General features: G+C 28.2%; 1 protein-coding gene across 1 annotated transcript; it reads right to left on the bottom strand.

The window, feature by feature from the left end:
* Nucleotides 1-16,569: 16,569 nt before the first annotated feature.
* On the bottom strand, nucleotides 16,570-19,213 carry LOC135926083 (intracellular hyaluronan-binding protein 4.S-like). Its single transcript, XM_065461755.1, has 7 exons — nucleotides 18,847-19,213; nucleotides 18,725-18,806; nucleotides 18,545-18,682; nucleotides 18,429-18,500; nucleotides 18,310-18,381; nucleotides 17,959-18,268; nucleotides 16,570-17,792 (listed from the first exon to the last, which is right to left on the bottom strand). The coding sequence occupies exons 1-7, from the start codon at nucleotides 19,085-19,087 to the stop codon at nucleotides 17,253-17,255; spliced, it is 1,455 nt and encodes a 484-aa protein (XP_065317827.1). The 5' UTR covers nucleotides 19,088-19,213; the 3' UTR covers nucleotides 16,570-17,252.
* Between the last annotated feature and the right edge of the window lie 6,504 nt (nucleotides 19,214-25,717).

The following is a 25,717-nucleotide window of genomic DNA, read 5'->3' as shown; positions in this document are numbered from 1 at the left end:
TTTCTACTAATTAAGTATTAATTCCAATCTTCCTTACCATAATTTTTATGATTGTTCACCAATCCAAATCTATTTTATCTTGATCATATCATCCACTAAATTTGCGGCATCTCCTGTGTTCAAGAATATATTTATATCAAAAAATTGCTCTAAAAGTATTATATATACTACGCATTTGTTTGTAGATGAACCATTTTGTGATTAAAAGGAAATAATCTAAGTTTAAAAAAACTCGTAATTACATGGAAATTTGGCCCTAGAAAAACTTACTCACAGAAATGTGGTACCCAGAAAAATCAGCCTACCGAAATTTGGCCCCAATAAATTTGATCTCCTAAAAATTTGGTCCCCGGATAATTGGCTTCCAACTTTTTTAATACTTTTTTATCCAAAAGTAATTAAAATATGAAATATAACTCATAAATAAATATTTATTTTCGATCATGGCGTATTGATATTTGGTGGAAATGCGCTATATAGTGTAAATTCATATGCAAAATTAATCGAATCCACAATGTTAGAAATTAAAAAACTTATTTTGAATAACACGAATGTCCATTTCTGATAAAAACAGACATGCGATATTAAAATCTTTGATAAATTTGAAAAGTGAGTGGCAGATACTATTAGGAAGCCTCTCCAAATATTTGCTGAAGATGTTCCTAAATTGTGCAAAAATATTATATACTATGGTATCAGATTAATTAGTCGAAAGAACTCTGAGAACTAAATTTGAGCAACATCTATTCCTGAATATTGCAAAATTCCATTTAATCGTTAACAAAATAAAAATGTGTAAATAGTGGCTAACTTATATAGGCGATTGACTGTCCTGTCTATACTGGGTTTTTTAAAATATTTATTATGCAAAAAATATATTTTCAGCATTTTTACACTAAAAAAAACATACAATGTTAAAAACATTTTGTTAATACTAGTGTTGTTTATAGCACGATTTTTAAAAACCGCGAGTCTAATATTTTTAGGAAAAAACATTAAGCAAGCATAAAGATTTGCTCGTTTTCAGAAAGGTTTGGAAATCTATTAACGAAATCTCGAACCTAGCGTATTATTATTTTGGCTGAAATCTTAATTTGAAATTGATTATTACGAGTCGTTTCGTTTAACAAAACTGGTTGATACTAATTATATATTTAGTTAATACCTCATAAAATTTGCAGTTTATTGATATATGTATAATAGTTGCTTTTAATAATAAATTTATTGAAAATAATTTTGAGATATTATAGAATAATTGAATAAATATTATACATTCTACAGAAATTTGCGAATTAAAGCCCAGCAGGTGTATTAGCCGAGCCGTATAAATTTTTTTAAAATAAATCCGTTGGGCCTAAAAATAATTTTTTTAGCAACCCGAGTAGGGCAGAAGATTTTTTTTATCAATCCCTGACATGACCGAATATTTTAAAACTGGAGTATTATCATATATAATAGAAAATATATTATTTAATTTAATGATATTTATACCTCTCATTAATTAATTTAGGAGAATAATTTATAATTTTTATTTTAATCAAAAATTAAGAAAAATAATAGAGAGAAAGAAGAAATCATTACTATTTAAAATTACAATATAAATATATTAACCAAATGCCAAAATATTCCGGTTAATTTTTTATATAGATTAATTATTAAATTTCATAAATGATTAGAATATAACTTACAAACTCAGCCACATTGTTTAAATTTTTTCTATACTTTAATGTACTAGGAATAAACGAATTGGTTATTAATTTAGAAATATTGTTTTTTATTTTTAGTCAATCAAACATATAACATTACAAAAAATAGATTTCGCCAAAAATAAACACTAATGCACCTTTTTTTCTTTGTATTAAATGAAAAATAATCTCCATTTAAGACAGTTCTAGTAGTGTAACATATTAGCTGAAGAACGAACCACAAAATGCCGAATTGGCATACTTTATAAAATGTTATACACCCAATAATACTGGCATGACCTTCCTATATAAAATCCGCACCGCACGGGGCCAATTTTAAATAAAATCAGGACGGGCCGTGCCATTTGTGCCTTTACGGTCTATGATATTTGAAATCCCCATAAAATTTGCTGTTTAAATGCATATATTGATATATATAATATTTAGTTTTCAAAAAAACTAATTTAAAATATTTAAGAAAATATAAAAATTTTCTATATATCTAGAATCTTCTTAAATTTTTTTTGAAAAAAATGAATATATTTTAAAATGTAAATTATATACTGTCATATTGGGAAATAGGATCCATATAGATTCGGGATATCGCGACTTTAAATATTTTACCAATGATGATTTATAAATTTTTTAAAATTTAACTAGAAATGTTTTCCAGCAGGCGTAGAGCTACAATCCTATTGATTTTAGAAAACTTTCGCCATAAATCTTCGATATTTTTCTAATTTACATTTTTAAAAAATGTCATAAAAATTAATATTTATCGTAGCTGGAGAATTATGTTATTCCATATCCAATTATTGTCAAAAATCACTTTTTTACATATATAAATATTTTATAATTACACATACAAATAAATCCGAAATATTTAAAAAATAAATCAAATTATAGCCAATATAAGGTAAACATCCTATTAAAAACAACAGGAACTTGATTTTTAAAATTACTATCCTGTAAAATTTCAAAAAGTGGAGATAATCTAATTTTCAGATTGAGAATAGTTCTAAAATTCATGGCACAATTATTTGAAATTCGTGTGAATACTACTCTAAAAATCACCCGAAGGATTAGGATCATTTGAAAAAATCTTTAGTTTATGACCTATTGATTCAAATAAACTTTCAATTATCCTAATAAATTAGAAATAAAAAGGGCCATATCAGTCTGAAAAAAAATTCTGTATATATTTATTTATTCTGTGTTCTCAATACAATCAATCTATAAGATAGATATTTAATGTTGAAGAAAAAATGATAACACATTAGTGATCACACGTGAATCCTCTCCCTATATGGCAGAAAATCATATAGTGGCCGCCCATATAAGGCATGAGTTAACTGAAATACCTATTGATTCAATTAATTTAGCAATCCGGCTTTATCTAAGGTTTTAGTTAGTAATGTATTAATTGTTCCATCCCACGAGACATGGGCTGTAGAATAAGAGCAAGAAAGGCAATGTTTACCTTTCTACTAATAAGGAGGATCTAACGCTCTAGTGTTCAGGGTAACCTAAACTTAGATCTATTGGACTCTTACTTCTTTAATACTTAATAACAATCCTACCCTATTGAGTAAAGTATCAAGCCAATGATGACCATTTTTGAAATTTTGAGCGAATAAAATTATATTGTATAAATATTTGAATCATGGATAAATATTCTATATCATCAATTTTATTTGTATTTTTATAAAATATCATATTGTGGGATTTAAAATAATGTCACGGTCTTACAAAAAAATTTGCCAGTTGGAAAAACTGTTATAAAATTATAAAATAATAAAATGTTAAGTAATACTTACAATCATTATAGCTTATTTTATGTTTAAAATATAAATGCTTTCAATTTATTTATCATGAGAGATATAGCGTATTTAATTAGGATTAATCCAACCTTGTTTCACGTTATTTTTTCCATAAATTTTTTTTTGACACTGCGTTTAAACAAAGAAATTTTTTAAAAAATATTCGGCAATTTCCAAAACTTGTTTTTATAACATCAAAGAAATAGGCCCGGAGTAAGAAAATACTGCAGAAACCTCCATTTTATTTTTCAAAGGCAAATTTTACATAAATATTAGCTTAAAGCGAATTAAGATAATTGAATTAAGGCTTTCACAACTTTGTAATTAGTCTTCTTTGGTCTTAAGAGTAGCCAAATTTGTAAATACCGAATTTAATTTTTAAAAAGAGGCCAAAAATATAAAATTAATTAACAAAGTTTATAATGTATGAGGCTTTACAAATAAAAACAGCTGAAGAACATTAATAACAATCAATGACTACATAATTAGCCTTCGCTATATTTTTTATTATTGTTACAATAATGATCGAATATGTCTTAATTTAAAGATTTATTTTTATATTAATAAAACATAATTCTGAAATCCAAAAAATCTTTTAATGGTTTAAAAAAATACATTAACACGTAATTTTTTTTATAAAATGAAAATTAAAATAATTAAAATTTACAATTTGATTCATTCTGACATTTATTACTATCAATCAAAGATTATTATAAAAAATGTTTTTTGTTTAGCATGATTTGAACACTATAGATCATGATATGATGCCAACAATAAAATTAAAATGAGCTTGCTAATCGATATTAGATTGCTTTTCAAATTTAATTTTTTAGATTTTGATTTTTTTAAAATATATTTATTATCCTAGCAAATTGCTCCTCCAATTGAGGATAGGTAGAGAGAAACATCTGGTATGAAAATGGGGATATAGGTATGCTGGAGATGGGAGGATAGGACAAATAATTGCATTTTAGCATTTTATCCCTTTTTTTAAAACTCATCAAGGTTCTATATAACTCGTTAAAAATATCATGAGAGATGGGTATAATGTTAGAATTGAAAATTATTTGATTTTTCATTTTATTAATCATAAAGAAATTAATATTAAAAAATGGGTTGAATGGGTAATATGAATGGAGATGCTAACACTATTATTATTATCTTAAAGTCTAATATGATAGATGCAGAAGTAAGCCTTGTGTAAATTCTCTTAACAGGCTGAATGGACAATAAACCTTTTTATATATCTTATCGGCCACGTGGATGCATCGATACAATTTTTTTGGCAGAAATTGATGCCCTGGTACCATCGGATACTTGCAAATATTACTATTGATTTAAAAAAACTGTACTATAAATCAGGTTTATGCTCTAATCCTGCTTGCAGGTATATTTTTTATAAAAACTAACTTTTTAATATTTAAAAAAAGGGGATTTCTTTTCTCGAGAACTATCAAATATATAATTTTCTTTCTATTTCACAGAATAAGAAAGGCTTTACCCAGTTAAGCCAGACGGATAAATTTTTAAATATTATTCAAAAGTATTAGAAATATCGGCCTGATAAGAGATGCCATTTCCATACTAATAATGATAAACAGCTACATAATCTTAACAAAAATCAATCGCCTCAGTTTTAAGGTTTTAGTCAAAAGAATGGCTCACCTTAGAGAGAAGCCAAAAAAACCATGCCTAAGAGATTAACAAGATTTAATTGGCTTGCGCCTTTCACAACATTAGTTACGTTTCCCTTTTTACCCCCGTAGATGAAGGAAAAGTGGGTTGGTTAAATAAAATATGAGGAATATTATATCATGAAATTCAAACCGAACCTAAACCGTTAAAAATATCAAAGTCTTTGAACCCTTTTGATGCTATTTTTAATATTGCTATTTGAGTCCCAGCTACCAAAGTTAGCATTAATTTTAGAAAAAAGAATATCGAAAATATTCTAATTGTACACAGTCAAAAAATTTTGGGTATATATTATACCAAATAAATACTGTTTATTTGTTATAACAATAAGATATATTTTGCCTAAATTCATAAAATTATATATTGAATATGTTTGAACCATTTTTAATTCAAAGGTAGAAAAGTCCCGATCAAAAAGGGAAAAGGTACGATCAAAAATGAAAAAGTGTTAAAAAATGAAAAGTGTCAATAAATAGGGAAAAAGTCGGATCAAAAAAGAAAAATCTCACAAGAAAGTTAAAGATTAAAATGCATGCTGATGTCATTTTTCTTAAGTATTTGATTTTTAATCTTCTTTCTTCCTAATTTTTTTAAAAACTTTTTGTGATCTTGCTTTAATTTTATGTCATTTTTAATCTATTTGTGTCACATTTTATTAATTTCTTTCTTGATTATAAATTTTTGTCTTTTTCACAATAATTTCTATATTTTTCCTCATTTTTTCCTCAATTCTCCATCTTTTGTTATTAAACCCAAAACCGGAATCAATGACATAATAATACTTAGAGGAGACCGGGGCTATCTGGCAGGTGGGGTAAGATCAAATGTTTATAGAATTTTCATCTTTATTACTAATTTATTTTAAATTTGGTCAAAAGAATACTATCTACCATATGTTCATTTAGTTGCGGGAGCTCAAAGATATTGATCAAAAACAATTTTTAAAATTTTTTAGTATTTTTTGCTTTGATGCAAACTTCAATTTTTTAGTATATAAGACCTTTCACAATGTCTAGGCTATCGATTCCACTTGGTCCAGAGTTTTTTAGCTTATCCAGAAAACCTTATAGCCATTTATGCTAAACACTACACCGAGACTAAATGGCAAGGGATGGCAAATAATAGAGAATTAAATTGCTTAGGAAAAAATAATTAAAGAAATTTAAAAATGTTTGGAATTGTGTAATGAACGGCATAAGTTATTATAACCATAGTAAGAAACGCGAAGACGGATGAAGTGTACCAAATGTCCCAAATGGGCATATTCAAGTGTGAGGAATGATCCATTTTATGAATAGTTATTTCTAAAATATTTATTATTTGAAATAATAAGTCTTAATTATAACAATAAAAATTTTGTGCATGCTATATTTTATATTTGCCATTTTACGCCTTGCCATCTTCCCTAAGGTCGTCTGTAAATAGTTTAGTAAGCATGATTGAGGTAACTATTGTAGAATAGATAGAAATAGAAAGAACTGAAAAATAATAATCAACATATATGTATATAAACATATAAAATTTATTTTACTATCACTTTATTACATAATTATAAAATAATAAGACATAAAATTTAAAAGGCAAAGGGTTAAAGTTAAATCAAATAAAAAAAAAATTTCCCAAAAATTGGAAAGTGGTTTAATATTCACAAAATCTCAATTATCTATCTTTTTTTTAATAATCATTTACATAATCTGTAATCTTAAATAATATCGTAATAATTCTTCATATATGAATATTACATTTTTCGTTTTCATCTATATATTACAACAAATAGTAAAAAGTACACCTTAATAGAGTTCAATTATAAAAAGTAAGATGCTAGGGTTTTTTATGTCTGATGATGAGACTTTCCAATTATGTAATTTGTTGAGACGATATATCATCTTATAAAATATCGGTTATCGGCTAATATTATAAAATTATCCGATCCGTGGCGATAAAATGACGTTTTAAATTGTTTAAAAATTTAATTATGTAAATAGATTAATATCATTATATAAATAAGTAATTTATCAATAAAAATTTTTTATATACTTTAACATTCATGAATATAAACTAAAACTGATCATTATAATATATTTAAATGACTATGTTATGGTATTATAGAACTATTAAAAAGTATATAAGATAAGTAGATATATATAGTGATTAAAATGGCTCCATTTGGGCCGATTTTTAAAAGCGGCTAGCTATATTTTAGCCAAAATATTGCATAAGCCTTGAGATTTTGCCAATAGATGTCCAAATCTTTGTGCCATCTAAGAGCAAAATCTTGTGGCTTGTGTAATTTTCTGAATAAAATAATGAGTTATCCGTTTTTAAAAATCCACTCAAATGAAACGATTTTCCAACATGAGGTGTATGCATTAATATTGAAACTAGAGATCTGCATCGGGCCTAATTTTTCAAACCCGGCCCGGCCCGAACCTGAAATTTTTTTTAAAAAAATTTACCCATCCGGCCCGGCCCGAATTTATTTAAATATAGAAATTAATTTTTATAATTACTCAAAATAAAAGACATATGCTGTATGACGTTTAATTTCAATAAATATAATTAAATATTTTTATTTTACATAAAAAATTGATAAATTTAGATATATTTAAAAAAATTTCCAAGGTCCGACCAGTCCCGGCCAGAATTTTTTTCAAAATATTAGGCCCGGGCCAGCCCGGCCCGAACCCGATTAGTTTAAATAGAATTAGGCCCCCAGCCTAACTTTGCAGATCTCTAATTGAAACGATTAGCATATTTTCAGAATATTAAATCAGATATGATATCGGATCGGTAACGGCCGATAATAATTTAATATAAGATCGGCCTCCAAAAAGTGGTATCGGCACACCCCTATATATATTATTCAATTATACAATAACTTTTAAATTAAATTTAATTATTTTATTTCTTCTATTTATTTTATATATATAATATATGTAAAATTTGGCCAGGTTTGAATTTATAAAAAAAAGAAATTTTAAAGATTTTGTTAGAATTTAAAATCCTAATAATGAAGTTAAATTGTCTAAGTAGAGCATGGGAAGATAAGAATGATTGAGATGATTTTTAAAAATGGCCAACTCAATATTTTATCCTTAAAAATATTGCCTAAGCTTCGAGATTTTGATATAGATGTCCAAACCTTTGTGTCATCTATGAGCAAAATCTTTAGGCTTGCATAATATTTTCATAAATATGAGCTAGCCGTTTTTAAAAATTGGCTCAAATCAAGCCATTTAACAACATTACTGGTAGCGATACCTAATGGCGTGCTACCAGTTTTCCAATTATTAATTTTTTTAGCGCGCTCCTTTTTTAAAGGTAGCTAAGTTGCACTACTTTTTAAAATAAAATGAATGTAACTATAAACATGAAAATAGCATAATTAGTTATAATTTTTATGATTTATTATTTAATTTTGAAATTGAAATTTATATTTTCAATTTGTATTATAAACCTAAATCATCTGGTGTAAATTATTTAAAATGTCATCACAAATGGAAAATCGATGTAAGTGAGTCAGACAATGATGATAATAATGAAATGGAAGGTACTCTGGAAGAAATTGTTCTAAATAACAATAATACACATTTTCCATTTCCAAAATTTGAAAAATATTTTTGCAAAAACAAAAAGTGGTGGCTACAAGTTTATTTATTTAAAATGTAAAAAAAATATATCCTCAAATAAATCTAGTAGCTATAACTTCAAAAAACATCTAAAGGTAATTGTCATCTTAAAATTCTATTAGTATTTATTTTATAAGAATGTTCATGCCAACAGTTTTAAAGAGATAGAAAAACATCGTAATAATTTTAGTATATGGAGACTATATTTAAAAATACCTATTCAATTCAAGGTAAATGATTAATAATATTGCACATGCCAGTATTTCTCAGATACTGGCAGATGTCATTGTTCAGCCAATGTCCTTGTGATAATCCATCATTTATCATGATGATTAAAACTTTCCTCTGGTACAATAATTTTATATAACCAGACACTAATGATTAAGATAGCAATAACTTTGAAGTAATGAAAGATGTTCTAACAGCAGAGTTGTTAGAGATATCCTATATATGTATCACGGCAGATATTTGGACAGATAACAGAAGGTAAAAACTTATTAATATTTATAAATTGATCTAATATTGATATTTTTAGAGCTTATTTGGAAATCACAGGTCGGCTAGACCAAGACTTAAAAAGAAGATCTATAGCATTAGCCCTTAAAAGGATAATAAGATGCCAGGCATAAGACTTACTTGCAAATAAAATTTATAATTCATCTCAATTTTAAACTAAACTGACCATATATCAATTCTGATGATGCGAAAAATCAATGTGATAGGCTCATGGTAAAGCTAAATAGTCTCATATCAAACAAAGATGCCCTATAAAAACGAATTTCACTGATAATTTTTTTTGAAATAAAGGATACTAATATAATAGAAAATCCTCTAGACGCGTTTTTTAAATCTAAAAATACTCAAATGAGTATTTTTGCTAATTTTTCTTATATTAAAAGTATTTATATAAAATTAAAAACTGCCTTTCTCTCAAGTGCTATTGTCGAGAGATTATTTATTAGGCTAAACTTAAACTTCCATCATTCTAGACTTGAGAATGATAGTAGAAGTGTATTTATTATTAAAATGTAAAATAAATAAAAAGTATTACCATAAATATTTATTTTTATTATATAAATTATATTCTTTTTATATAAATTTTTTTATAATCAAAACTAACTTTATTTAAATATTTATAAATGTTGATTTTCATGTATTATATAATATACAATTACATTATAAGCAAAAAATAAAACAAATTTTTTCTAAATTTTTTTTACAAAAAGTAGCGTAAAAAGTAGCCAAAGCTACTTTCAAAAAATAGTAGTTAATAGAGCGCTACTTTTTTTATGGGTAGCGATAGCGGTAGCGCGCTACTTTTTTTATGGGTAGCGATAGCGGTAGTGCGCTGCTTTTAAAAATAGGGTTTAACAACTCTGCTTGAAATACAGAATTTGAGCGGAAATCTTAAAGAGGATATTTTGAAATATGTTCTGATTGTTTTCGATTAATTAAAACATTAAAATTAAAAATAATTTTTTGCTAATAAATTATGTTTATATGGAGTAGAATAAAATAATAAATTGTTATTTTATTAATATAAAGTCAATTTTTCTTTATACTTTCTAAACCTTGAACCCGAACCCTTTCTTAAATTCTTATTCTATGAACCGGATTCACATCCCTGAATTAAAGATTCGAATGACTATTTTCTTTTTCCTGTGTGCCTCTTACTTATCTGACATATTCCTTTCTTGATTATACTTTTCCTTTTTTATAACTTTTCTTATTTGAACGGACCTTTTCCAAAGTTTTTGGTATTTTTTCCTTATTTGATTTAACCTTTTGATTTTTTGATCGGGAATCCTTTTTGAATAGGGAAATTTGTATATAATAAAAATGGAAACGGATTTAATAATTTGCTAGTCATTTTCAATTATTCTACCCCACCTAAAAAATTATATTATATATATATATATATATATTAGAAATTGGTCTAACCAACCAGCCCCTGAAAAATTTTGAGAAAACGGTTTTTGGCTAGGCTGTAAAATTTTTTATTGTTCGACTCCTAATAATTATTTATGAATGAGGCTTAATTCTAAACTTTGAAAAAATATCCAAAATTTTAGCAGGGCCTGTAAAAGTAATTTGGCATATCCAGCCGGCATCTAATAGGAAAATTGAATAAAATATAAGCCCAGTGCTCCTAGCTCGACCCACTACTCATAAAAGACAAAATTCTGATCATGCCCGAAAAATTTACGTATTATTTCTAATTCATTTATTTTACCTTTGTTTTTATTAATCAAATATTATAATTGTCTTTTTTTATTTCCAAATTTTTATACAAATAAAAAACAATATGAGCGTCTTATACATTTTACGGTAAATAAGAATTTATTACTCGCGAGCGACAAATAAATAAATCAAAATTTAAAAAATAAATAATTTTCAGTATATATATTTGTTGCATTTGTTTTCCTTCTAGAAAATGATTATTGACTATAAAAGATATGCGCTCGCTGGAAGCAAATCTGGCTCTGACAACATTTTAGTAGCTAACTATCTAAACAGAATTTGAAAACTACGAAAATAAAGAAATAAGTTTCTTCTAAAAATAAAAAACATGTTAAAATCATTTTTCAAAAATTTCTAAAGGTTTATTCAAATTTTTTAAAATTTGTGAAGGTTCTTAAATTTTGTTTGAAAAACCAAGTTTAATTTTCTTAAAAAAATAATGTTTTAAACAGTTCCCCAAGGCCGTGTCCAAACTTAAAAAAATCGAAAAACACTAAGTGAGCTTCTTTTTTATTTGGAAAAATAAAATATGGTCATAATTGTGAAATTTTTAAAGATTATCATCAGGTTTTCTTAAAATTTTAATTTTTTGAAAAAGCCCGTCATTTGAATCCATTCACTTACGGCGTGATACATGGGGTCAAGGAGATTTTTATCGTCCATATCAACCTTTAATTCCTAATTCGAAAAATAAATTTTTTACAAATGGAAAAAATGAATTATTAATTCCTTAAAAAATGAATAAATAAATGTGGTTTAAATACAAAAAAACAGGTTGATTTTGAACGAATATTTTAATAAAATCGAATAAATAAATTTTTTTTAGTGCTCGATTTGAATTATAAATATATAATTGACTTTATATATTATAAATTATTTAAATTAATCTCAGCCAGAAGGTAAAATTATTTTCATTTTTTGAAAATAAAAAAAATATAATTAAATTTAAAGTAAACATCGTGGTTAATTTGGGATTATAAATTTGACATGGTCAGAAAATCTAGTTTGTTATAATAAATCTCTTCTAATGCTATTATATACAAGATGATATTTGGAAATTTGACTAGTGGAGTTAGTAAGTCTTGTTGATATATCACTCCCCATTTATTTTTTAACCTATAATAATTACCTTAGAATTTTTGTCAAAAGATGTCCCAACCCTGAGGGAAAAAACTAAATTACGCAATAGGATACATTAACACTGGCAAAAACAAAAATATTCGCAGCGAAATTCACTTCGAATGATCTATTGCATTCTTATTAGATAAGAATAGGTTTAATAACCTTATGAGTCAAAAAATTTGAAACCCATTTTAGTAGCTTAGTCAAAGCTCATGGATACAATTGTTAGCCCTAGTAAAAATATCATAAAGACTTGGGTGCTGCTTTATATCGACAATTATAATTATATCATTAAGAAAATTACGTTGAAACGATATTTGGTTATCTATTTCGAGGTAATCCAAAACATAGTCAAATCCAATCCTTATGGAAGCCACAATTAAATATACAAATAAAATTAGTGCTGTAAAGAAGCGTCGATGAAAGTAAAGTCGTTACATTTTCAAAAGGTAACGAATAAAGGTTTTTGTCTGACTAATGGTAACGCACAACGTTACTGTAATATTATTGTCATATAATATATTTAAGTTTGATCTTATATAAATGAGTTGTAAAAGGATTATAATACACATGAAATATTTCTCATATATTTATTACTAGTTTAAGAATAAAAAGAGACTTATTTCAATTATCATGATTATTTCTCATCTAAACCCTTGCGTGCTAAATGTTGATCCTTTTAAAGAATAATGCAATTCAACCAATAAATCGCCACTTCTGGTCCCCAAACATCACAGTTTAAATTTTCTTAAAAAATATATTTTATTATATTATTTAGAATTTTATAAATTATTTAATAATTAAGCCTAGTTTTTAATTTATAATTTTTATTTTAATTTTTTAAATTTTTTACTGTTAAATTTTATACAGTCAAGATTGTTAATCTAAATATTAATGAATTTATCAGGGTATGTTAATTTATATTTTATAATATTATAATTTATTTTAAAAAGAATATGTCAATAGTAGTTATTTTTTCAGATGAAGGTGATTTAACTCTGCTCTGACCTCAGTATGAAACATTATTTTTACACTAATAAAGGAAATTAAGGGCATTAATTTAAGTATAGATTGTGCAATAATTCAAATATTTCAACCTTCTTGTGCAGCAATTCAAATCTAAAAAACATATGAAGGCAACAATATGACTTAGACATATGATCAGTAATACTACGAAAAAGCACTTCCGGTGAAACTTGAAGTGATAGAACAGTAAATATTATTTATTTTAATCATATTTATTTACAGATTCTATGAACATTATATCTCAATATTGATAATAATTATAACTTACACTAAAGAAATTAAGCTTAAAATCAGCCATCACCCACCTTTAAAGTAATTAAATTATACTGTAGTTCTCGGGTATAGACTTTTTCATTGTCCCACTCCTTTTAAATTAAAGCCTATAGAGGTTTAAGCAACATTTTTCGAAATGTTGTGCCTACAAGTACGTGCGGCTTGCCCACAAACGTGTGGAGGGCTCCTCATATTTTTACTTTTATACCCAAATTAAATTGTTCCAATTAGATGGAAATGAGGAAAACCTAGCGTAGCTCTGTTGTGTATTCAATGTTAGAGGGCGATGCGCTATATATCACGTATCACGTACAAGAAAAAAATTGATGAAGATCTGAATGAAAATTCTTCTTAAGATTATCTAAAGAATTTTTGAAAATAGAGACCATTCTTTAAATATTTGTAATAAATTCTTCTAATTAAAACCTACACAATTCTCTCCGCCAGTTGAAGGCGTTTAGCTGCGACGTGAGAGCTGTGTTGAGCACAAGGCGCTCTTGTTTGTTGATCAAAATTTTGAAAATTGTTAAAAATAAATAAAATTATTACAGAATAAACTTATCCTATAATGTATTATTTTTGTTATCTATGGGGAATAATAAATAAAAAGAATTTTTTTTAAAATACATTTTATATTTTTTGAGGTTTGAAATGCGAGTAACGCGTTCCTATTTTTTAAACTTAACAAATACCGCGATTCGTTATTGAAGCAACGTTTACATCACTTACAACCCTAATTGGATATTATTTTATAGATATTGTATTAAATTGAGATTGATGCATATTTTTTTTGATGTGTATAATATTATAGTAAATTTCATAACTATTATATAGCATTGGCTTTATATAAGGCATAAAATGCTCTATGAGACGATAAAATTTTTAAAGCATTTTATACAGGTTGTAAAAAATTTTAATAAACAGATAATGTTTAATATAACAAATGGTTATAATTATATTATATTATATATTTAAAAATTTGTTCATCCAGATAAGTTTGCAACTTCTTCATAAGATTCATGATCATAGGCTTTTCTACATTAGTATATTATATTATATTCCAATTTTACTTTTTATCTTCCATCTTTAATGTTTTTTAAATGAAAACTATTTTAAGTTATTTTTCCATAGATAAAATTACAAATCAGCATCTTATATCAAAATTCTTTTTAATGCGGTAAGATAATGTGCATCAAATCTCAAGAGGTAGCGGCTGCTTTTTCTAAAATTTTTATCGATGTTCAACGGCGTCGAATTAGCCACCGCCTAATGAATTGGCGGTGGAGGGACCATATTTTAAAAATTGCCTTTTATTAATTCCATGTTAATATAGTTTAGTTCTTAAATTCTTCTATCCCATTCCTAATTTCTTATTTTCTGAAATCCTTTTTCCTCAGTGTGATCTGTAATATTCTATGGATTTTTAAACCAAATTTATAAACAAAATATAAATTATAATTGTCAAGTAAATATTTTGTAAAATGGTGGGGCATAATGAGGCTTGGCCTACATTAATCCAGCGATGGAAAAGATCATTTCACTGCACTGGTTGCAGTACACATTTCCTAGCTATATTAGGGTTATTACACCCTGTTCTGGCATAGTATGTTGATTGAGTAAAATGCGGCTTCTTGCTCTAGAGTGCCAGTTATTATAGTCGTTGCTTAGAAATATTTGTTTCCTAATTTAGCTATTCACAAATTGGATGTTAGCCCATTATCTTCAACTTGAATCTCTCTCTGCATTTCCATGCTTTATAAGTTTTTTGTCTAATTATAAATTGCAATGATGTTGTAAAATTCGAATTTAAATATTCTGAAACAAACTTGAAATATGGGATCAAATAGTTCAGCTAATATCTAATGTGCACAACAGATTAAAGAAATGTTTAATGAAATCAAATAAAAAATTATTATATAAAATCAATGATTATGGTCCAACTCAAGGAATCAATTTTGAATTAAATGACCTGCCAGATTTGACGAATTATTAATAAAATTTTATTAAAGACTAACCTATATCTAGCTAATCTTTAATCTTACATACCTATTTTTTTAATATATTCATCCAATTAAAAATATCCTAGAGTTAGGTTATTGTAAAAAAAATTCCTAATAGTGCACACAAATTGAGCGTTTCAAACACAAATAATGCATTTCAAATGACCTCGTGCAAATTGGTAAAATTACAGTTTGGCGTTAGCAACCATTTTAAAAAACGCAAATAGGTTTGCTTTTTCACTACTTTTTAGTATTATTCGTTGTGTAATATTATATAAAATGTAATATAAATATCTTACTTATATCCTAAAAAGGAATATTTAGAAATTAAAGAAATAAGAACGCAGACGATAATATAATTTTCAAAAGACAAATCCTTTATTTTAAGAACTTATTTAAAATGTTGCGTTTGCAACGCTCAATTTGTGTGCACTATAACCGTAATGAACCTTTATAATGAGCTGAACCAGACCAAACCTTTGTAAGTTTTTCTTAAGAACCAAAATGTAACCATTAAAATTTTTTGCATACTGAACCGTTATAACGGTTCTGGTGGTCTCTGCAAATTATGTTGTATAAGTTGTTTGGCTTGTAATAATTTTTATAAAAAAATGATATATATTTGTCTAATTATCTTTAAAAATATTTCCAAAACTTCCATCCACCCTTAAAATATTTTGAACAAGAGTGACCCGTAATAGTTATTGTACAGCCCAGCCCACCCCAATCTCTAAGAAAAATAAAACCAAGAAACCCAATGAAAATATATATGATGAGTTTTACCAACTCCATATTTTCCAAAAAGCCCATTGATTTTATCAAGTATATATATATTGATATCTGTATTTTATTTTTGAGTCACAATATCTAACTTGATATTTCTGGTATATCTTACTAAAATTTTAAAATCTATGGCCAGCCATTTAATATAAATCAGAATTATTTTTTATGCAATGCTATAAAAATGGAACACACCTCAGCAAAAATGTTCTTAATTAAAAAATGTAATCCAAGAAGTTAATTTGATTAAAATATTCATAGTTTTTTGTAAATTGGCACCATTTGTAAAAAGATAAAATTTGTCTCAATCTTTATTTTTTTCTAGGTGAAAAATATAAAACATAATAAACATTATCCATATTTGTAATAAATGGAATCGAATATAGAAAAAAACGAATAGATTTTATATGATTACAAAAACAAATCAAGATTTAATTGAATAAAAATATATTTTATTATTCTCAAATTTATATAATATAAACCTATTGACAGAATTAATAATTTTGATAGGTTCTTGTTGGGTATAAAGTAGAGTTTTACAATATTTACAAAATATAATAGAATATAATCTAAATTTTAACTAATATTTTCATTTGTAACATAAGACAAATATATAAATGTATATATTGCAAATTGTTTAATATAAAAAATAATATTGTAAATGGTAACTTTGTGTATCTGTTTTTTAAACTATCAAAATATAATAATGAATGACAAATATACATTTCAATAGAGGATGGATATTCCCAATGACATAGGTGACATTTATAAGTTTTTCATTTTATATGGTAAAAATGGATCACATAATTTTTATAAAAAATCTATGGCAAAATAGAAATTAGGTTTAATATAACTCAAATGGCAATTTATAAAGTATAACACAAAGGATATATTAATACAGTAATGATGGGGCCATGATATACAAATTAAGATCTGTGGTAAAAAGGTAATAACAAATCCAATAAAATACAATTAGTTGACTTATTTAGCAGTTACAGTCCGAAGAGAAGGGAAATCACTTTCATCATTGAAGAGGGGCTCATTTCTACTACCATCTGGATTATTTCTAGGAAAATCATTTCTTCTACCAAAATTATTTGGCCCAGAGGGTCTATTAAAACCACCTCTATTTCCACTATTAAAACCACCTCTATTTCCATTATCAAAACCACCTCTATTTCCATTATCAAAACCACCTCTATTTCCATTATCAAAACCACCCCTATTTCCATTATCAAAACCACCTCTATTTCCACTATCAAAACCACCTCTATTACCACCCCTGCCTCTACTACCTCCTCTGTTGAACGGTGCTCCCCCTCCCCTTTTAAATCCAGATCCTCCTGCTTCAGAAGAATTTGTAGCAGGGCCATTTTGTTGATTCATGGGTCTTTGAAATGGAGGTCTGTTGGCCCCAAAGTTACCACCTCTGCTAGAGTTATAATGTGAGGTATACTTTATATTGATATCCAGTAGTTTTTTACCAACTTTAGTTGAATTGTTTGAATGATGAGCTTTGTTCTATTGTAAATAAATAAAATCCAGATTTTAAAATATAAACCAGCCCAAAATGCAAATATATAATTATGGTTCAGGGTTGCTTTCCATACCATGTTTATTATTTCTGATCAAAGAGTATATTTATTATAGATATGGAAACAAATTATTATATTAATTAAACTATTACCTCTTCATCAATTTCATTCAATTGAATATTTTCAGCTGGTTTGTAAACATAAGTGCCTTTCCATTTCGATTTATCTTCCCCTTCTCCTGGTTGTCTTAACTTATATTCAGGTTTGACAATTTCCTTCTCTTGTAAAGCTTTCCATTCATCAAGTGTCATATGAATAACCTCAGGTTCCTGTATAGCCTCAGGAGTATCCTCTGCATCAGGCTCGTGTATAGATTTATTAATATAATCTTGTGTATCATCAAATTTAGATAAATGAACTTCATCAATTCCGAAATTTATTTTATCTGGATTTTCCTCTGGTCTAAAAACATAATATATAAATTATTTTAAAATAGAGAATACTTGCTCCATGGATCCTCTATTTCAGTTTTATCAATTGTATTATTTGGCGATTCAGTAAAATCATTTGAATTCCTATAATAAATAAATTTTAAAATTAGTCAAATATTTAGGTATTTTACCCCCAAGTATCTTGAATGGAACCCCAGTTGTGGCTCCCTGCCCCATCCTTTTTATCAACCGGTTTAACACCACTAAATATAAGTCAATAAAGTTACAATGAATAATTATTTTTTACGTTTTATCACTTCCACTATGACGATCAAACTCTCGTTTGTTTGCCCTAACATCACGACCTAGACCTCCACGCATATTACTAACAGGCCTTCCTCTGCCCATTCCTAGACTTTTAGCATCCTCAAAACTTTGTGGAGGCCTTTACAATATTAAATTATTTAATATTTAAAAATATACAAACTTTTCTCCATTGATACTTGACATATTCTTTTGTCTATCATTTTGTTCTTGAATCCTCTCATTAGGTTTATATCTCTTAATATCTATAATAGCATTATATATTAATCAAGATAAAATTCTTACCATCTTTTCTAATTGTTGTTTTATCACTAATATTTTGTTTAACCTTATTTTCAAGATTTAAATTTGATATAGGAATATTATCTTCTTTAAAACCAGATTTGCTAACTATAGGTTTTCTGTTTTTAACTATTTCAGTATCTCCATCATTTTGAATCTCATCCAATTGCTCATCGCTTTCTTCTTCCAATAACATAAATCTATTAGCAATACCAACCCCAAATGAACTCTCAAATGCTGTCATTATGTACGTGCTAATTAAATATATATATTTATTGAAGAGATATTCTGGGAATCATCCTGTTTAGTTGCTTATCAATTATACGATTTTGGCAGCTATATTTATTAAAAGAAGATTTAATTATGGCGGAAATATTGCTCACGTGATTTATTTTAAATTCCTTGAATAAAATATGTTACTGATTAAAGTTTTGCTGAGTTATTGACAGATAAAAAAATAAAAGTCTTTCCTAATCTATTCGATTTTATGGGGTAGTGTTATGTTCACATCTCATTTTTATTGATGCATACAAGCAAATATAAGAGAATTCAAAGTGTTATTAATATATATAAACAATGTATGGACGGAAAGGGAAATAGGGACGCTCCTAGCAAAGGCTAGTGAGTTAGGAGAAAAAGCTTAGTTCAAGTATTAGTAGTGTTGTTAAAAGTCCGATTTGAGTCGTTTATTAAAGTGGCCTTAAAATCTTAGCCGAAATAATATTTTGTAAGCTTGAGATTTTGCTCATAGATGACTAAAAGGTTTAGACTTCTATCAAAATCAAGGTTTACCTAATATATTTTGGCTAAAATCTTCGGGTAATTTTTTAAAATTTACCCAAATTGTGAACTTAATAAGTAGATTTAAATAAATAAGGTTACATAGGTCAATATAGAATCTACCTTTATTTTAAGTATATGGTTAGGTAAATAATCTAAAATTAAATGCACACAGTGAAAGATTATGTCAATATATAATCTTTTATTTTATTAGGTATTACGTTGCGTACTATGTAATAGTCAACTAAATTAATAAAGCGAATATAATTATCATTTATAATTAAAATTAACATAAACAACTGTAAAGTAAATCAAGTGCTTATCCGCAAAAAATCCCATCCTTTTATATATTTATAGATTAATCATGTGTGCTAATATTAATATCCCGTTACAACAAGAAACGGTATCGTTACGTGTTTTTTCAGCTGACAATCCTATGTCTTGGAATTTGTCCAACCCCCTTAACTGCACATAAAAGTCAATGTAGTACAGGGGCGTCGCTAGCCTTTACATTCTCAGTGGGTTCAGCTAAAATTTATTGGCAGGCTTCGCCCCCTATTCCCCCCTAATTTTCGGGCCTTTGGCCCGCTTTTGCCCTTTGGCCTGATTTTATAATATAATACAATTTTAAGATTTGCTAAATTGGAACAGTTATTCTGAATTTCATTTTTGTCATTTATCATATTATGCATGCAAAATAAACTGGCATATAAATAATTACAACAATAAAGACATTTCTATAATATTTTTTAATACAAAATCTATTTATTATAGTATATAATATTATAATACAAAATCTATTTATTACAGTATAAAATATTTTCGCTGATATAAAAAAATTTTGCGTCTTAAGAATTACAAGTGATAAAAAAGGTTAATTAATTCATACATATGCCTCAATTGATAATGGTTTTTAAAAACCACATAAGGCAATATAATTCTTAGCCACTTACATTGACAAAAGGGCATGAAACTAATTGTAATATTCTGTTGCACAAGGATCTATTATTCAAATTGTGATAATATTCAAACAAAAATAATGTTTTATTAAAATTGTTTTTATTATTTAAGTCTTAGACTATGCAAATGAAATGAAAACGTGTGATAATTGTATATTTTTCAAAGAATTTAACAATTGGAGTTGTTCAATTTTTATTTTTCGCTTATAAATTTATTAATTTTTAATCTTTTTATTTTTATTTTTTGTTACTTTTTCCTTTTATGTTAATTTATAATAGTTTATAATTTATTATCAATATAAGATATAATAATTTAAATTTTCATTATAATAAATTTTAATATATTTAAAAATGTTTGAAAAATATATAATAATACTATCTAAAAAAAAGAACGGAGATGGTGTGACGCAGGGAAACAAAAATGAAAAAGGAACGTAAGCGTTGTCTATGATAGCTCTTTGGCTAGAAGGCTACCATTGAAACTGATATAATTAGCTTTGTGAATCGCTATGGATAATCGTTGACGAAGAAAAAAACCCTCTCGAGGTTCTTCTGAGAGTTTGCTGATTTGTGATCCTAAGTTTTTGAAAAATGCTAAGGCGAGTTTGCCGAAGGTGCCAAGAGTGGTTGATATGATTGGGATGAAGCAATGATCGTTTATTATTTCTGTGTATTTAGAAATTTTAAGTTGTTCCTTCTGGTCAATTTTAAGTTGTTCCTTCTGGTCAAGGATGTTGATGGCGTGGTTGGATGGGGCCAAGGGGTCAATACAGGAATAGTCCCATACCAAAAGTTGGCCTCTCCTCCATGGGATTTGAGAGATCCCATCAGGACGTTTACCGTCAGATCTAAAAAGACCCTGTGGTTCTAACGTGGAAGGAATTTGGGCGGATTTCAGAGCATGTTGGATGATTGTATTACATTGCTTGTGTCTGATGAATCGTCCATTGCAGGAGCGACAATGTAAACTATGTCTACCCTTCGAGTCAACTGGCGAGTTGCACCCTGAGCAGATGTGGGGGTGAGTGATGGAACAATTTAGACGAATGCCGATGGCATGGGTAAATTCATTGTTGGATAGTTGAAGCTGAAGATTGGTAGATGGGATGGCCTCAAGAAACTCATGTCCCGTACCATTGAGCAAGGAAGAGAATAGGGTGCGGTCGGTAGATTGCATGCTAGATAAGAGAGTTTCAACGCAGCGAGCAACCACTGGTGCATCCCAGTCTTTCTGTTTATGGGTTGTGGGGGGATGAGAATCAGCATTGATCTTTGTTTTCCCAATATCCTTAGCCACGATTAAGGAAAGGTCTTCTTTAGAGTTATGGGCGGTGGTTATTGGCTTTGTCAAGAGACTACTCGATATGAAAGTAGTTGTTGCTGAGTCAAGTGGAGATCTGATGCCGAGACCACCAAATTTGGTTGGAAGAGTTGCTTGGGCCCAAGCGGTTTCGTTGAATCTGATATTTACTATTTTTTCGGTTAAGTCCTTTATTCCTTTTTCGTAAGTTTGGAGAGGAATAGGATATTTAAAAATTGGTGTTGACCGAAGTGCGTAAAGAATCCTTGGTATAAAAAAGAAATTTTTTAGCAAAAAAAAGGACTTGTGTGATGGAAGAAGTGTAAAGATGTCCTCCAGTTTAAGGAGTATGTCAAGTGTGGAATGAAGAAAGGTGCTTATTGCCTCGTGTCCTCCAACAGGCGATCCTAGATGTGTTAATTCAACGCTTGATGTGAATTTGAAATCGTGAGTGTTGGGAGCATTAGAATTTAAAAGTGAGAATTCAGATTTGCTCTGGTTAAGCGAAAGTCCAATGGCTGTGCCCATTTCTTTAATTATGGTGACTGCTTTGGCAATTTCACAACTGGGACCACTCAAGATTCCATCATCAATATACCAAGCGTGGAGCGATAGAGTACATGAAGAGTTTATTGATTTTATCATGTCATTGATTCCAAGACTAAAGAGAATGGATCCAAGAGGGTCACCTTTTTGGATACCCTCGACAGAAAGTATCTTTTCTTTGTTGAATTGTAAGATTGTTGGTGATTGGTAGCAATAGAAAAGAAATTTGGTATAAGCGGGGAAATGGAAGCAAGTTGAATGTAGGAACGTGTTGCGCGAAAGAGTGTTGTAGGCGTTAGAGAAGTCAATTTTTACTAGGGATTCGTTTTTTGGGTTATTTTCAAGGTGAATTCTTGTTAAGTGCACAGCGGCTTTACACCCACCAGGTATCCCTACACCAAGTTGATAGGGGCTTAGAATGTGTGCGGCATCGTGTTTGATTCTAGATGCAATTAATTTAGCGACCAATCTACGGTAAGTTGAACCAATGGCGATGGGCCGAATGTCCTTGTTTGGTTTTTGGAGTGCGATGAGTCTGGCACCGAATAGTAAGGGGGTAATAAAGCTGGGTACGTCTCCATTTAGGATTTTGTTGACTAAGTTTGTGATTTTAGTGAGAATTGAAACCTGTGTACAGATCACAGGAGAGGTAATGTCCTGTAAAAAAATTGGTCTAATCCCATCTAGACCATGAGCCGAATCCCGATGAAAAGATAGGATTGATTTCCTTACTTCTTCCTGTGTGAAATCTGCTGCACAATGGGAGAAGGGTTGGGGCAATATTGGCATAAATGTTGTTGTGGGATGCTTTGATCGAAGCTTAATTAAGGTTTCTAAATTGGATTCCGCCAGAGTGTCATTGGTTGAAATGAGTTTGAGGGCCCCATTGATATTAAGACTGTCAATTTTCTTCGAAATCAATGAGGCTTTTTGTTGAAGTGGGGTTATTATTTTTTTGTTTATGGGATGTCTGAAGATTTGGGACTCATGAAGATGAGTGTTGATGTTTAAACAGGCATCTTTTATTTGTTGAGTTAATGATTTTTGGAGTGATATGTCAGGTATTTTGAAAGTATTGTACTTAAAGTTTAAAAATTTTAACCATTCTTCTTCTTTGTTAAAATTTTGCAAAAGAGAAGATATGCAGTTGCTGAGTGATTTAGCTACTTGTATTCTCGCTCCTTTGGGTATTCTCGTTATGATACTTGGTTTTGTGGAGTTAAGAAAAATATCTGAGAATGAGGCACCAATTACTTCGTTTAAGGGATAATCTATGAGAGGGGGGGGAAGCGAGTAAGTGATCTGAGAAAGAGGCGTGTGTTTTGAATGCGGACACCTGTTAGAGATTGGTCCATGAAAAAAAAATTCTCCATCATTTGTTAAATGTATTGGTTTCATGCAGGATGGGCAGATTCTGCGTTCGTGGGGAATGGCCATAGGTATAAAAAATAAAAAAAATGCTGCCAATAATAAAGCAAAAGCACCTGTGAGAGGTCTGTTGATTGATGTGCAAAAATAGCAAAGGAATGATGAATATGTATGTCAGAAAAATCGAGCAACGAGCGAGAAAGATGCTCAATATGAGAGGTTTCAAATAAAAAAAGGATTTGATTAATTTATATAGAATTTAATAAAAAATTCGGATTTAATTTTATTTCTTTATATTTTATTTATAGGCTCTAATACTCAGCTTATCACACTATGGTAACTCTCTGTTACCATTTTACACAATGTTTTAGAATGGACCTATAAGAAAAATTTTATAGGCCCAACCAAATTAACAATTCTTTAAGATGAGTGAGAATATAAACGACCAATCCAAATCTAAAACTATATTGTGTTTAGAGCTTGCTCTTAGATGACATAATGGAAGCTAGATCAGTATTCGAGAAAATTATTGTGAGATATTATATTTATAAAAGATTATCTTCCCTTTTTAATGATATATAAACTATTACACAGTTGACCATTATTGCTTATCAAAAATATGCAATCATATGCTCTCAGAAGCTGTAGTAATATTAATAAATTACATAGCCACATAAATGATAGATGCTGGTTAATTTGCAGTCATAGCCATGACACCAAGGATGTTATCAGAATTTATTATGTTAGATAAACTAGTAGAAAGCCTGTCAAAAATGACGGGCAATGAGATTTTTATTCATTTTTTACGATAGAAGCCAGGTTCAAGCTCACAATATTAGGAAGCATCCAAGATCTTATAATTTAAAAAAAATTTATCAAGCCTAGCTCAACCCTTGATAATTTGTAAAATATATTCCCAAGTCAGGTGCAAGCTAATATTAATTTTGAGGTTCCAAGCCCAGTCCTACCCATTATAATTTTGGAAATTTTTTCCCACCTCAGAGATAGTTAAATTTTTAATATCATCACATGAACGGGAAATATCTGATTTACCAATTAGTCTAATATGGAAAAAAACATGTAAATTCCGTATTAAGGGAAACTGGGAAGGCCTGGGCAACCACTTATTAGAGAATCATGACAAATAAAATAAAAATAACCGACTTTTATACTTTTTTGTAATATGATCAATTAAAATTATATCTAAAAAATATGTTGTTTATTATATAGGGTTATTGCTGCTTTTCAGATAAATTTAATGTATGTCTTGCATTTCTGAAATTATTTGTCAAAGAATTTGATAAGGGATATATATTTTTTTATGTTAAGTAAAAAAAAAAATGCTGTCTATTTAAATTACAAAAATGCCATTAAACACTAATGAAACTTTTGCAAATTATTTATATATTTTTTAAGATATTTTTTTTTTGTTGAGATATAAATTTAGGATAATTTTTTAAAAAAATAATGAGGATTATTTATTATATATTTGATAAAATTAAGAGCAAATCCTTGTTGACATTTTAATTTTTGATGGGAAAAGCGACAAAATAAATCTGGGCGGTCGTCTGGAGAGAAAATAATTAATGTATAATTTTATATCATTTAGCGTTGTAGATGAAAGTGATGACAGATTAACAAAGCAGTGTACAAAACACATTACCTGACTGATAAAGATGATATGTCTATGCCTTGGGATGCTGGTAAAAGAAGAACGCAAAACGATATTTCTGTCAATATCAGCATTGGTATCCCCCTCTAAAATAGAATCATGAACGACAATGTTAACTCAACCATAAAACGGTCGTAAGTATTTTTATAAAGGCCACGACAAAACTACTGCATATATTTCCATTAATAAAGTTGATGAAATTGGCCGTACTGTACATTCAAGTTTGAACACGCAAAACGATATTTCTGT

Source organism: Gordionus sp. m RMFG-2023, chromosome 3, assembly GCF_954871325.1.
Source record: "Gordionus sp. m RMFG-2023 chromosome 3, tfGorSpeb1-WG-v2, whole genome shotgun sequence".
In the NCBI taxonomy this organism is placed as follows: Eukaryota; Metazoa; Nematomorpha; class Gordioida; order Chordodea; family Parachordodidae; genus Gordionus; species Gordionus sp. m RMFG-2023.
The sequence above is the reverse complement of the archived record's forward strand: the minus strand, read 5'-3'. Positions and strand labels throughout refer to the sequence as shown.